Source organism: Volvox carteri (assembly GCF_000143455.1).
Source record: "Volvox carteri f. nagariensis unplaced genomic scaffold VOLCAscaffold_13, whole genome shotgun sequence".
In the NCBI taxonomy this organism is placed as follows: Eukaryota; Viridiplantae; Chlorophyta; class Chlorophyceae; order Chlamydomonadales; family Volvocaceae; genus Volvox; species Volvox carteri.
In genome coordinates this window covers 527,394-542,110 of record NW_003307556.1, presented here as the reverse complement: position 1 = coordinate 542,110, position 14,717 = coordinate 527,394, and the positions used below count along the sequence as shown (strand labels likewise).

The 14,717-nt window shown below is 55.5% G+C and overlaps 3 protein-coding genes across 3 annotated transcripts in view; 2 read left to right on the top strand and 1 right to left on the bottom strand.

Moving 5' to 3' along the window:
* The first annotated feature begins 1,020 nt into the window (after positions 1–1,020).
* VOLCADRAFT_104191 (uncharacterized protein) lies at positions 1,021–6,065 on the top strand. Its single transcript, XM_002949208.1, has 7 exons — positions 1,021–1,381; positions 1,548–1,642; positions 2,005–2,191; positions 2,866–3,070; positions 3,535–4,247; positions 4,622–5,387; positions 5,580–6,065. Exons 1-7 carry the CDS (start codon positions 1,262–1,264, stop codon positions 5,630–5,632), a joined length of 2,139 nt encoding a protein of 712 aa, XP_002949254.1. The 5' UTR covers positions 1,021–1,261; the 3' UTR covers positions 5,633–6,065.
* A 3,433-nt stretch (positions 6,066–9,498) lies between these two features.
* VOLCADRAFT_127160 (peptide methionine-S-sulfoxide reductase) lies at positions 9,499–11,243 on the bottom strand (the record flags this gene model as incomplete). Its single annotated transcript, XM_002949074.1, has 4 exons — positions 9,499–9,545; positions 10,195–10,390; positions 10,718–10,885; positions 11,181–11,243. The coding sequence occupies 4 exons, from the start codon at positions 11,241–11,243 to the stop codon at positions 9,499–9,501; spliced, it is 474 nt and encodes a 157-aa protein (XP_002949120.1).
* A 504-nt stretch (positions 11,244–11,747) lies between these two features.
* VOLCADRAFT_89510 (uncharacterized protein) overlaps positions 11,748–14,717 on the top strand; it is a gene marked incomplete at both ends in the record, with an annotated part of 5,312 nt that continues 2,342 nt past the window's right edge. The window contains 4 exons of the mRNA XM_002949207.1: positions 11,748–12,371; positions 12,660–12,760; positions 13,325–13,468; positions 14,323–14,670. Coding sequence (XP_002949253.1) covers positions 11,748–12,371; positions 12,660–12,760; positions 13,325–13,468; positions 14,323–14,670 — 1,217 coding nt within the window. The remainder of the gene's footprint in view (positions 12,372–12,659; positions 12,761–13,324; positions 13,469–14,322; positions 14,671–14,717) is intronic.

Genomic DNA, 14,717 nt, shown 5'->3' with positions numbered 1-14,717 from the left:
GATTTCACCACGATGCCTACGGGACCCACGGGTCACGTTATGACACATTTGGCGCCAACACGCGCTGGTGATGCCTCTGCAACCGCACATGTTGAATTGGCCTGCCTGAATTGCGTATACGGGCTCTTTCTCACAGGTGAGTTCCTTTGTAAAATCATCTCATAATTTCTGAGTTGCTAAGTTTCTGGGTTATGCAGGTCATGCATGTATTTCCTCCATGGGGAACGTCACCATCTGGACCACTACATGCCAGGACGCCAGGATGTAGTACGTTGCCTGCCCGCGGTATCTGCCTCCTGAGGAGCCATTTCCCTGGTAATTTCTGAGAGAATACATGATAGGCGATGAGGCCGCCAGACCTCACCTCTCAATCCGAGCAAGGCTGCAAACAGGTATCCAGACCGATTCTTTCGTTGAGGTTCTGCACGTGATTCCTTCAACCCTATGCCTCATTAACCCCTCGAAATCGCAGAGAAGAACTGCCATTACAAGCTTTGCATCAAGGCACAATGCCAATACAATACAGCGGCGCCATGCGCATGTTAATCATAGGGCCATCCCTCGGGGCTCCCAAGGGGTAAGGAGGGCCGTTAGCACACCTAACGACCACTGACAGGGGTTGCTACATATGCTAAACCTGTATGCTGATGTGGAAAGTCATAGTACTGCTTTCAGGGTTGCTTGCATCTATGTTCCAGATTTTTCCCAGAGGGCTCCAGACGTTGAGAAACAGTGTACGGTATCAGTTTAGCGCTAAGACATTGCCGTATGTCGTTAATAACGGTACGCTAGCAGCTTACTCCAATTCGATCGACAAACTTATCTTTAATTGAAAGATTGACAATAACCATTGCAAGGATAGTGAAATTAAAATTATGCGGGATTTTATTAGTTCAGCCAAGTTGTGGTGGCGCAGCTTTATGTGCCGCTCCGAATCCGCAAGCATAGCCGCCTCCCGCCGCTTTTCATGAAGAGCGAGACTACAGCTGTAATGTTTTGTTACAATCAACATATAATACACTTTCATCGTAAGCTACTCAGGTTACTCTCCGTCTCGGGGTGCTCTGAACGTGCTGCGCGCATATCTTTGCGCGCATGTCAGGGCTGAGAGAAACCCGCAGCACCTGAACGCGGTAATGCGCGCGTAGGGAAGACGGAGATTCACATTCTAATCCGTCAAAAGAATCCCACTTCGGTCCCCGCATAACGCCGACATCGTTTGCTTTTCTGGGAGTGTGCCAATCCAAAAGCGTCAACAGAAATGGCAAACACCAATGTTGCATATCCAGTGCTTGGCGTGTATCTGATCCTCATCCTCGGCGCCGGTTTCATCGGTGCTGTAATGAACTTCCGCAGAGGAGCTCTTGGTCATCAGGACCAGGTACGATTCAAAAACATTCGTCAATGAGTCATTCATGATAGTGAATGATGTGCGGTACCACTGTTTGCGGCTGCGATGCTCATACCTAACCTTCCTATCCTTGGGCAGGTTCAGTACCCTTGTCGAACTACTCTAATGCTAATATCCCTACTGTCATTTCCTGCAGGTCCGCGAGCATTTCCTTGCGGGCAAAGGACTGGGGGGTTTTGTATGGTTTTGGACTATGATGGCGACACTTTTCTCGGGCTACTCGGTCTCCGGGTAAGCCATCCCAACGCTGCTTCTGTAGGTGCTGTTCACACCCGACTCATGTCATAAACCAACTCTGTTAGATTTGCATGCAAGGTGTTGCGGATTGGGAAATGGGTGCAACACACAGCCTCCCACCAAGGCTGCGTCCATTGCTGTGGACGTTTTTCCCACCAAGACGCAACCCTGTCATAAAGCGATGCGCGCCTCACCTCACCTCTCTCAGTGCACGACGCACGCCTATCTAACCGTCTGCAAAACCATTTTTCGCAACGAAAGCGCCCCCACATGCCCCTTACGTACACATGCTCTCCGTGCTTAACTCTCCTTGCGGTCTCTTGCCTCCTGCCCTGCCCTGCATCTCTCACACACAGCATCGTGAACGAGGCCTACCGACAGGGCTGGATGGTGACGAAATGGATTCCGGGGGGTGTGGGACTCTACATTGCCTTCGCTGTCATGGCCCCGCGCCTACATGCCCTGTCAAAGCGGAGGGGCTACTTCACCATCTCTCAGGTCATTTACGACCGCTACCTGCCGCCCAGTGGCTCCCACGTCCTTGTAAGCATTGCGGGTTGTCCGCGGATCCGCTATCCCCAAGTTCTTTGCTGGGGTAGTTTAGCGACCATGGGGTAATTGTCCTAGGCTGCAAGTCGGGTTAGGCGGTTAAGGGGCGATGAAGGGGGTGAGGCGCCCTGGAGTCGAGTCGAGTCCGGAAGGCCGCAATCCGGTTGCAGAGGGAAGGTGTCGGTGTTGTTGCTGGGATTGGAGACGGCCTCCCGGCCTCTCCTTGCTGTCACCTCGTAGCTGACTGCGTTTCGTTGATACCTGGGAGGACCTTGCACCCCTAGCAAGTGGCGGCAGAGGCGCCGTGCCTGGCCAGGGCCAGGGATTGCCCTGGATTCATATTCGCGACCCAGGGAGGGGTGGGAATGTGTGGGTCGCGTGGGCCCCCAACCCCGGGTTTCGCAACATGTCTGTAACTTACATCGGTGCCTTGGGCTGGAGGAGGTCACGGGCGCCATAATCGTCTTCCTTCCCAGCCTGTCCAGTCCCGGCCTGAGCAGTTATGAGACAGCTTTGTCGAGTAAAAATAGCCCAACGGTCTGAATTTTGTCTGACGTCTTGCTAAGCTTTAACTAACAAGTCTCGTTTGCCTCCCCTCTTTTGTTTCGACTGCCTTTTCCTTTTCTTCATCCGACTCTCTCTCTCTTTACTGCCGCTGCTTTGTGCAGGTGGCGCACGCGTTGTCGCTGCTGTCGTTTGCCTGCCTGCAGCTTCCAGTATTTACGTATCTGATCACTCAATTCAAGTCGCTGGGCGTGGAAGTCAGCACCTTCACAGGGCGGGAGATCAGCCCCACGGTGGCAATCAATGTGGCAGCTGCGGTGCTGCTGCTATGCGACCTTTTCGGCGGCATGCGGGCCGTTGCGTTTACGGGTAAGCAGGCGGCGTTTGGCACAGCTGCGAGCTCTCTTTGCGACAGAGGTGCTGTGATGCCGGAACGGTATTTTAAGGGTCCGAGTAGTAGCAGTATTGCCGAAAGAAGTGAAGTTGATGATCGGTTGTTGGCATGCCACTGTGTGCTGTCCGATTTCTCGGGCCCCTGCCTGGGCTGAAGCCTGTGATTATGCGAGTTGGCTTTCTTTGCTTTTCGGGGTGCGGTGACAGCTCGTATTGCAGGCGTGTCGAGACGACTAAATGTTTTTTCCTTTTTTTGCTAGTAGTTGCTGTTAATTCAATTCGACGGGAAGAAGCGCTTATGTTTAAGAGGTTATCAAGGCACCTTCCATTCTGTTAACGCCATGTCCAGGTTTTGAATCAAACTTTGCCTTGATGCGCTTTTCCTCCACACCGCTTTTCTTCTCTCCCACCCGGCTACCCTCCGTACCCTCTATTTGCAGATGTTATTCAGGGCGTTGTGCTGTTTTTCGGCTCCATCATCTTCTTGATTATTCAGCAAACGGAGCTGGGTGGCATGCCCGCAGCTCAGGATGTATGGGGCTACGCTAAGCCAACCAAGGCTACTGCACGCTTCTGGTACATGCAACATGTACCAAACAAGGTCGACATTGTCAGCTACTTTGACTTTGTCTTCAAGACCACCGTGGCCGCAACCATGTTCCCCCACCTCACAGCGCGTCTCTTCGCCGCGCGAAGCAGCAAAGTCATTCGCCATGGCATGGCGTGCATGGTCTTTACCTTCTTCGTGGTTCAATTTTCCAGTATGATCACGGGCTGGGTCGCAAGCGCAGCCATCCCCAGCTTGGCCGTGGGTCAGAGCGCCTTTGGAAAGCTGCTCCAGGTCGTTGCACGACGTGGCAGCGGCCAGGCCTTTGCAGCGGCTATGCTGCTGGCTTCTGCGATTTGCGCGATGATGTCGACGGCTGATAGCGCCCTGCTGGCATTCAGTCAAATGTGGGTGCGCGACATATACACCCGATATTTAAGGCCGCACGCAGGACAGATCGAGCAGCTGATTTTTGCCAAGGTGGTGGCGATTATTGGGCTGGCGATTGGCGTCACGTTAGGGAACTACTCTGCGGAGAGGAATAAACCGGATTTGTCCGGACTGTTTGCGCTGCAGAACGTGACGCCCATTCATGTAACTCCAGCGGTAAGTTGGTCTTGTGAGGAGTTTTGTGAGGAGGTGTCTTGTGAGACGGGTAGAAAGAGGAAAGCGAGGCGACGAAATTGGAGCGAGAGGATGTGTGGATGCGTGGGAGTCATCTTGTAAGGCGGGTAGAGGAAAGGCACTGGGATCGAGCAGGGGAGCGATATGCAGGATGTTATAGTTCAGGGGTAGGGATGAAGAGAGAGAGGGAGAGAGGTGGAAAAGGTACGTGGCGGCGGCCTGACAGCCCTGCGCTGTGGATTTACTTATTGTCTAGTTTCGCAGACTACTACTATTACTCCTACTCCTACTACTGCTGCAACCAAGCTTTTCTGCTCCCCTTCTACTGGGTCTTCCTCTGCACGCTGTGGTTACAGGTTTGGCTGGGCCTGCACTGGCGAGGATTACGAGCGGAGGCTGTTCTGACGGGTTTCGTCTGCGGTCTTGGCGTGACCCTAGGCCTGGTGTTTTCGGACCGCAACATCCAGAGAGCCAACGGGTCGGACATGACTGTCGTGGGCATTTCCTCGGCCTGGTTTGGATTTGTCGTCAACATCGGCATCACCATCATCCTGGGCGTGCTCATGCAGCACTTCCCGCGCCTGTTCGGCCTGCAGCCGCTGCCCCCGCCTCCGCCGCCCGAGCAAGTGGAGGAGGTCGGAGAGCACGAGGATGGCTGCGAGTTCGCCTCGGTTGGCACTTCCTCGGGAGAGATGGCCAAGGAGGGTCTGGAGGTGCCGGCGGCGGCCAGCGGCGGCCGCTTTGGCGGCGGTGCCGCAGCCATGATCGCCGCCGCCGCGGCCCGGTCCCCATCAGTTGTTTTCAGTCGTTTCGTCCCACGACACTTGGAGATTGGTGTTCATCGCGATCGCACGTTGAATCCGTTGCTGTTTACGCTTATGGGTCTTGTATTGCTTTTTACGGTGCCGTTTTACCGGGTGCCCATGTCTTGGGACGGCTACGTGGGCCACATTGGCTCATGGGCTTTCACTTCGTTGCTGCTGTCAGGTATTTTGGCAATCCTGGGTGCTCTCACCTTTTTGTTTGTTTGGGAGGATTATAAGCCGGTAAAGGAGGCCGTACTGCCGCCGTCGTATAGCCTGCCTCCTCCTATGGAAGATTGGACGGGGGTTGGCCAGAAAGGTGCGACCGTTGAGGCGGATGTCGGAGAAAAAGGCGGATATTGATGACACGATAACATTTATATATGGCTATATTCTTATAAGCCTTCACCCTTTTCGTGAAGTTGCTAAAGAAATTTAGCAGCGAAGTTATCCCGCGCAGCAACGTGACGATGTTTGTGACCGCGGACAATCTTTCCTTGCGTCTTTGCAGTCATGGCGTGTAGGTACTTGGTGTGGATGGAACTCTTGGATGGAGGCTTGTAGTAGTTTGCCGTTTAAAATTTTGAAGATTTGAAGTTCTGTAATCGTCGGGTAGGCCAGTTGATGCGTGATGTGGCTATGTAAACAGCCAGACGTGGCTACTGGTAAGGAAACCTGTTGCCTAAGTCTTAGGCTTTCGATTGTGCTTTTTCGTAAGTGACTCGTCCGCTGGGTGACAAAATTGGTGAAGTTGACTGTTGAAAGCATGTTTTGGTGTAGCTTCGCGGCTTACGAGGCATGCCAGCGAGAGGATCGGCGACGCTTGACAGTGCTTTTGATCAACACGGCGCGGAGGTGCTATCTGGATACAACGAACTTTTGCAGTCAGTTGTTTGAATGTGTGATTTTGGCGGGTTGTGCTACGCTTCTTTGATTAATGCTTCCTGCGATGAAGGTCTAAATTGCAATTTTTAGAATTATAAGCAGTGAGCTTTTACTTGCTGGTCTGAAGCGCCAGCTAGCCAGGTTTGCTCTTTGCGTTGCCTACAACAATGAGCACAGTACGAGTACAGTACAAGATCTCATCGTTCTCCCATCCATACCGTCTTTTGTCGCTGCAGCAAACAACCTTGCACAAGATGGAATATGCATTATCCTCTTAGCACAGTTTCTCTTGCTGCTGGGCTGCCTTTCTAGAGTCCAGTTTGCGCCGAATTTGCCATCCTGCTTGCCCTGACGTTACGTAGTATATGAAGCGGTTCATACCTCCGGTCGGTTTCCTAAGCATCCTGGGCGGTGTCCATTGCTGCAGCACCCGTGGAGGGAGGGCCCCTCCTGGGGGACCGCAGTGCTCTCTCGCCCGGGACCACCCCACACCCGCCCGCCGCCTCCACTCCTACCCGCCGATTGCCGTCGCATTGGCTCCCATTGCTGCAGCGTTGCTTGGCTGTCCCGGTCCAGTGTAGGGCTGCCAGGTCCCGTTGGTCTTCATGAAGATGTCCACACTGTTTACCCAGCGGACGTCACACTTCTCGATGTTGTGAAGCTAGACGTACATGGGAGTGCGCTGCACCTTCAGCTCCATGTCCCGCTTCATCAGCGAGTCCTGAATGACAACTTTGTCGGCGTTAGCTCCCAGCTGACGCTGTAAGTGCAGGAGAGCCTGGATCACGTGGAAGATGATGTCCACCATGGCCATGTCCTTGAACCGCCCCGCCTCAGTGAGCTTGAGGGTCGACGACAGGAGGCCGAGCCTTAAGCTCACCGAGGGGAGGCGGTTCCATTGTGATGGTGATCGGAGGCGGCGGGCGGGCATGGGGTGGTCGTGGGTGAGGGCAGCAAGGGCAGCACTGTGGTCCCCCAGGAGGGGCCCTCCCTCCACGGGGGCTGCAGTAACGGAAACCGCCCAGGATGCTTAGGAAACCGACCGGAGGTATGAACCTCTTCGTATAGTTCAATGGAATATGCGTGGAGTGATTGATTGGAAACTAGAACAGCATGAGCTGCTTCAACTTGCATTGCGCTATGACATCGTTGTGCTTACTGAAACGCACAGGTCGCTTGTGAGTAGGCTATCTCGGCTGATACCTGAAGGGTCACGTTGCTACCTTGCTAGGAGGTCGAGGGAAGGGGTGGGTGTTCGTGTTTGGGTACATCCGTGTATCGCGCGTGTTATGTTACTCACTGCACATTGACCGACATGCCGAGAGGCATGAAAAGTGTTTGGCTGCGGCTGTGGCTCGTGGTGAAGCTCTGGCTCTGGGAGGAAACTGTTTGGGTATTATTCGCGGCTGCTACACCGTCGCTAGATGCCAGCAAGAGCCGCTAGATGCCAGCAAGCGCTGCTACGGGTGGAAATGCGAGTCAAGGTCATCAGAGCAAAAGGAGAGGCGTTCTCTTAGGACCCAAGGGGTTAATCAGGGTTGCCCAATAAGCCCCACACTCTTCGGTTTTTTTGTTGAAGGTTTTGCAGATTACATTGATGCTTTTTTAGACGTCGTGCTCCCTGCTGCCATGGCGGCCCTTGAGACCCCCAGCGTGGAAGGTCGTCGAGTACCCCTAGCCCGCTACACTGACGACCTGAGCCTGTTCATGATGTCTCACTGAGATGGTATGATGCGCCTACTACGGGCACTGCGGGAGTGGTTGGAGGCTTTCGGTCTTACTGTCAATGCGTGGAAAAGTGTGAGCTGTTGTTTTCCCATCCCAATCGGCACGTTAGAAGGCAGGTCTATGCTCTCAGCGCACATGACCTTGTCACCATGCGTGTCCTTGAGGAGGGGCTACTCACGCCGGTCACGTGGAAAACGTGCGCCCGCTACCAGGGGCTGCACTTCGGATCAAACTCGGGTTTTGTGTCCTGTACGGATGAGTTGTTTTCGGCTGGCCAACGAGCCAAGTTTGCTCTGTGTAACAAGCTGTGCCGGCAGTGTCTGCTGCTGCCTAGCGTCACCATGAAGTGTTTCCAGGCGCAAGTGTGTTCAGTGACATCGTATGGCTCGCAGGTGTGGGGGCCTGACCAGGTTTTGGCGATGTTGGAAAAGGGCTATCCGGCCAGCGAAGCTCCGTGGTCGTGCTATTTCAAGGTGGCTGTGCGGACCGAATGGTCAAGCTCCAAATCCTTTTTATGAAACAGCTGGTGGGGGCCTCCATACCAACCCTCCAGCTTTCGTCCCGGGAGCTAGGGCAGATGCCGCTGCAGCTGCACTGGGCCGAATCCGTCTCTCGCTTTTGGAACAACTTGGTGGAGGACACCAGTAGTAGCGTATACCACAGCACCTTCTGTCAGGAAACTCGGTCGGTTGGCGCTGGTTACGAATTCGCAGTTTGATCCAAGGTCATTTGTGTCCTTAACCACTTAAGAGCATGGCTGGGGGCGAGGAAGCAGTCGTGGGGAGCATTGATACGAGGGTTAGACGGTGCTCGGCCTGCAAGCCTGATATAACGAGGTGCTGATGGACACCCCCCGGGGTGCGTATCACTGACGCATGGGTGAGTGATAGGCTGGCTGAGGACCCTATCGCCTTCACTACGGACGGTAGGAAGCCCGCTGCGAAGATGTGTCGTCATAAGAACTGGATGGGGCTGCCGAAGCCGTTTGAGGGCTATACTCCCCCGGCGCATCATCGTGTCTTACTCCGTTTTCGGTTTTGCGTTTCCCCCTTGGCGGTTAACTTGCAGTGAGAGCAGCGGGTCTAGGAAGTATCGCGTGTGCGCTGCGTGTCGTAGCAACGGAGCTATTGGGGATGAGAAAACATTTCTTGTTATAATATTCGGCGCTTGTTTCTGCACGGCAGAAGCGTTGGGATCTTGGTGTGCCCGTCAGAGGCGATATTCGTGAGATGATCAGCGCGGTCTTGTGAAAACAATTTTTGAAGCTTGTAACATCCATCCAGGCGTAGTTGAGTTATTTTGTTTTTCATTATAATCCAGCACGAATCCCATTGTTGTTACCATTAAAACAAATAATTACAACTTCGCGATGAATAAAAAACACTACCGATCCTTCACCTACACGTTAAATCAGCAGAACTAACAACGCGCAATGTGATCACCTTGCCGTGTAGGAGAAGATGTGCCAGAAGCTGCAACTATGGTTGTCGTCAGCTTTTCCCCGTCAGTGCGCACTCAAGATGCCTCTTTAGAAGCCATCCCCTTTCAAAGCCACGCACGTCATATTCCGACACACCTTCCTATACACAACACAATGGAAAATCATCCGCCACGCCGACGTATAGTTCGCTAAGCTCTCCTCTCTGCTCCTGGCACTCCCAACTCACGCCCTGCTGCGCTCGCACACAGACATCCTGCCAGCAGCGCCACAGTCGCAGTGGCCCTGTCCCTGCTGGGGGCTGGGGCCTGCCGAGGGTGGTGGGGGGGGAAGTGGGGGAGGGTTGGCGCTGTGCGGCTGCCCTCTCAACCCTGAACGCTCACCAGGCTGCCCAGCTGCCACGTCGGCTCATGGACTTCTCAATGTCTGCGTACGGCAACAAGGACAGTCGTACCAGTACGTACCAGTAGCAAGGCGGCAATGGCAATGTCAGGGATTTACTTCGCCAGTGGGGGGGAGGAAGAGTTGGCAGCGCCCGGGGAATGAAGGGACACATATCGGCAGCAGCATCAGTAATATAACATTCCGGGCAGCAGTATCGCTAGCACGCATCATTTGCCCCAAAACCCCGCGAGATCCTCCCGGTGGTTTGCCCTGGAGCACCTCCCTCAAACATGTACGGCACCTCGCTACGACGTCACCACCTTCCCCACCCCCTCACGCAGCCAAGCGCACCCGATTCTCGCGGCGGCGGCCCCCTGGGCCGCCCGGACACCTTCCCCCTCAGAATTGACGGCCTCCTCTCCCTTCCGGAGATCTTAACGTTTCCTGGCATAGGATTACCCCCCAATCCCGCCACACCGGTAGAAACGTACATACATGCATACGTACATACATGCATACATACATGCATACATACATGTATGCATGTAGGTCACGCACAAGACCTCCCGCCCAAGGGGTGGTGGCATCCCCGGTATCCGTAACCCGCTAACCCCTGCGTGCTCCCACACACGTACCCGGTTTGCAGACCCCCTAACCCCCTAACCCCCAAACCCCCAAACCGTCAACCCACATTTCTGGTGGTACTCCTCGGCATCGTACCAGGGTCCCGCGGGATCCAGGGTGGTAGCTAGTCGTACTCGGAATTTGGATTCCAGTTCTGACATTGCGGCCGCTGCGGCCCGCCGCTGCACCTCGTTATGGTACCAGATGGCTGATTTGTACTGGCATTTGGTACGGTGGGTGGGGTCGTGGTCGCGGAAGAACATCTGCGCGCAACGAGCCGCGCCGCCGGGCCGCGAGCCAGCCGGAGGAGAGGGGAGACGAAGGATGATGCAAGAGCAGAGAGAGGGTCATCTGCCCACACATCAAAGACCGAAAACAAGTCTAGGGAGGAGGAAATGGAAGGGGTGGCTGTGGAGAGGCATAGCACACCGCCGAACAGCATAGACCGCAGACAGCATGACGTAACGCAGCACATTTCAGCACATGCTTGGAAGACAAAAAACTTAAGATCTGCGCTACAGCACAGCGTTTGGAGGACTTTTCCTGTTCTGGTTGGGGCTCGGGGCTGAGGACGAGGCTGGTAGACCGACCTTTAGCAGTTCCTCGTACGACACCACCGAAGGGTCGTACCAGATCCGTAAAGCCTCCGTGTGTCCATCGCCCGCGCATACGCTGCCGTACGTGGGGTTGGGGCTGGTGCCGCCAGTGTAGCCCACACGCGTCTTAACCACGCCTGGAAGCTTCGCGAATGAAGCCTCCTGAAGCGCGGATTGTTGTAGGGAGCGTAAATAACACTGTTTGCAAAGAAGGCATCTGTGCAGCAAGGCAACCTCATGTGGTCCGCTGGAAGAAGACTATCAATCAAATAATCGCATGACCTTTCCTAAACAAGTGCAAAGTTTAAAAGCTAGGTTATATACTGGCAGCTTGGACGGAATAATATCGTGGAAGCTCCTACGTTCCCATGTCGGTACTCCCACGTTGAGTCGCTCTCAAAGAGTGTCACGGTGTGCGCTGCCAGCAGCATGACGTATATTAAGCATCACCACCTACCGGGTGCCAGAATCAGCCAAGCGCAAACGTGGCGACCTCCACGGACGGTTCTGCGCCACTCATCGCAGCGCCGTTGGTGCCCAAAGATGCCGCTAGAAAGCGAACCAGCAAACCAGCCCGAGAAGTATGATTTGCATGCGCTATGAATCGGCCGCTCACTGGCAAGACTACAGGATGCACCCTTGCAGTTGGGCGAGAAGCGACGCATGCAACGCACGTTGCGCTGTCACGTCGCGTTGCCAGCATACGTAGCGCCATAGATACTGTCATAAACTACTAGTCAAGCGAATTGCTAAGTTCTCATCTTTCTCTTTGGCTGTCGTGAATTGTAACGCGTAGTACGGGACTGTGTAATCGGTCCAGCCCAGAACCCCCGCGTGCTCGCCCAAGATAACACCCCAAGTCCGCCGGCCAAACCACCACCTTACTGAAGCAATCCTTAGTACACAGGCTAATACTTCGCCCACGGAAGCACTAAGCCGTAAACATTATGCTAACGGCTTCTGGAAACTCCCGCAACATTCGACCCCTCCGTTCGTCCATTGCTCCTGCCCCTGTGTGCGTAGCATGACATACTCCTCTCACACACTCCCAAGGCGGCCCACAGCCGTCCTGCTACAGCCTCCTATTCCGCTGCCGCCGCCACAACTGCTACTGCTGCAGCTGCTCGTGATAATCATTGTCCAGCTGTTGCTGCCGCAAGACTTGTCCTGTCTACGGCACGCGGCCGCCGCCTCCGCCGCCTCCGCTCGGGCTCCCTCAGCACCCCTCACTATCTCAATCTCTGAGCACCAGCAACCCATGCCTGATGTAACCGGGCTCCTACTCGCAAATGAATTATGGGACTCGGACGGATTCATGACGGGGCCTGACTGGGGTGCGAAAGAGGAAGCTCGCTTCCGTCAGCTGACGTGGCAGCCGGCGCCTGCCGCCACCGCCACCCGTGGCCGCAGCGGCGGCGGCGGCGGCGGAAGTGGTGGTGGCGGGGGAGAAATGGACGCCCTGGTTTCTGGAAATGCCGTTTCCGCTCCGGACCGTGCTGAAGGCGGTGAGGCGTCGTACGGCGCCGGAACCGAGGCCGCCATTACCGCCGTGGGCTTTGAGCAGCCGCAGCCAGCTACAACCTGGAGGGACCACCGTCAGGACGTCGGCAGTAGCTCCGACATCGTGGACCCAGGTGTTGAACCTGCCGTACGTACCTCCGAAACCGAAACCAATGGCAACGGCCGTAGCCCGGGAAAGCGGCAGTCGGGTGGTGGTGCGGGTGCCGGTGGCGGCAGCGGCGGTGGTGGCGGCAACGGGGGGGCCGGCGGCGGAGCAGGATCTGCTGGAGGTGGCAGCGGAGGCGGAAGTGGCGGAGATGGCGGCGGCGGCGGCGGCGGAGGCAGTGGTGGCGTCGGCGGCGGTGTAGGCGGCGGCAGCGGCGGTGGCCGGGGACGTACCCGTTCCCGCGGCCGCGCCTTTCCCCTTCCCCGCAAGAGCCCCCTTACCTTCGGCGGCTTCCCCTTCGGCTACGGCGGGCTCTCCGTGACCACCCCCGGGCAGGTGGATGACCTCATCATCCGGGCCATATTCAACCGGTAGGGGGGGTGGCGAGGTAGGGGTTTCGGGGGAAACGGGGTTTCGGGGTTGGGGGGAAACGGGGATTCGGGGTCCCCTGCCCGTCCGCTCAGCTCGACCCGGTACGACTCCGCTTCGATCGTCCATGTCCTGTGTGTGTATGTATGTGTGTGTGTGTGCGTGGTCCCCACACACCCTCTGCCCGGGGCCGGTGTGGACCACTGCTGATGGGGCCCCTGGGTCTCTCGTCACACACACACACACACACACACACACACACACACACACACGCACACGTCTTGTTTACCCCACCACTCGCAGGAGTACTACAACCAACACAACCGCAACGCAACTGCAACACACAACCACCACATTCCGCCATCTGCTACTGCCCACATTGCCCAACATAACCTTTCTCAACCCCCGAGAGACACACACACACATATACACACATATACACACATACACACACACACACATCTCGACACCTTGATTCGTTCGCCTCCTCCGCCTTCTCCGTCTCCGCCTCCGCCTCTTCCTCCTGGGCGCTACATTCGGTCCCCTCTGGTCCCCTCCGCCAACAGCTTGTTCAATTTCCCGTTCTACGGCTACCTCTCGGAGTCCCTACCCAACCAGCTAACCAGGCCCATAGATCTGCTGCCACCGCCTCTGCAAGCTCGGCTCAACCGCACAGTGGTGACGCTGGTGGGGTACGACGTTCTGGACAGGTGCAGTACATCATGCAGGGGGGCGAGGGGTGCGGCAAAGGGCATTTGCGTGAAGCGCTGTTTCATCGTGATTAGCTGTTCGCATGTTTGCCTGTCTGTCTGTCTGTTGATGGTGAGGCACTCAAAAGGCGTACATACTTACAAAACATACATACATACATACATACATACATACATACATACATACATACATACATACATACATACATACATACATACATACATACATACATACATACATACATACATACATACATACATACATACATACATACATACATACATACATACATACATACATACATACATACATACATACATACGGACAGACAGACATAGAGTTGTGGGTCACCCTTTGAATCACCCCTTTAGGGGGAAGAAGGGAAAGGGGGGAGAAAAAGGGGGGAGAAGGGGTTTTAGTCGAAGCTCGTCCCATAAGGGTTCCGAAGGTGGGGACGCCCTTCTGACAGCTGGGGATACGAAGTGTGAGGTGCGCGGGCTGCGAGCGGAGACTGCCTCTGGGATGATGTTGATGAAAAGAATCCGCCAGGCATTGGTACGGGACCCGTATTTTGCCTTTCTGTACATGCAACACGTACAGGTGTGTGTGTATGTGTGTATGTGTGTGTGCGCGTGTGCGCGTGCATTACGCCTTATCCGTCGCTTTTCTCCCGTTTTTTCATCGTGCATACCGCCCCCCCCTTTCCCCCCCCCTCCTCCCTCCCCCCTCACTCTGTCAAAATCTGATAAACTGTGGGGAACTATCTTTCAAACCGGCCGGCTGGGTCGTGGCGAATGCCCCGGGGTAAATGGCCGCACCGCAGGCTGATCCAGCTCTTCATTACACCGCCCAGTACCTCCTCGGGTGATCTGGTTCCCGCCGGCTGCATAGGGCCCATCTACAGCTTCGGCGTCACCGGCGGCAACTGCACCGTCTCCAACACCGACGGCTCCGTCACCTGTTCACAGCCAACCGTACGACTGACGGCGTCGCCGCTGACATGCAATCTCCCGTACAGATCCGGCTGCAGCGTGACGGGGATACAGTTCCGTACTCAGATCCCGTTGGGTCCCAAGGTGGGCGGCTACTTGGGCCCGGAGCCGGCTATCTACCAGGCTGGAGTGGGCTTGAATCTCACCCGGGTTTGGCTGGGCTTCAACTTAAACGCCCGGAGAATCTTTCAAGAGTTCGGAGCCATTAGGTGCGTCAGTGGCGGTTGGGGTGGGGTGGGGTGGGGTGGGGGTGGGG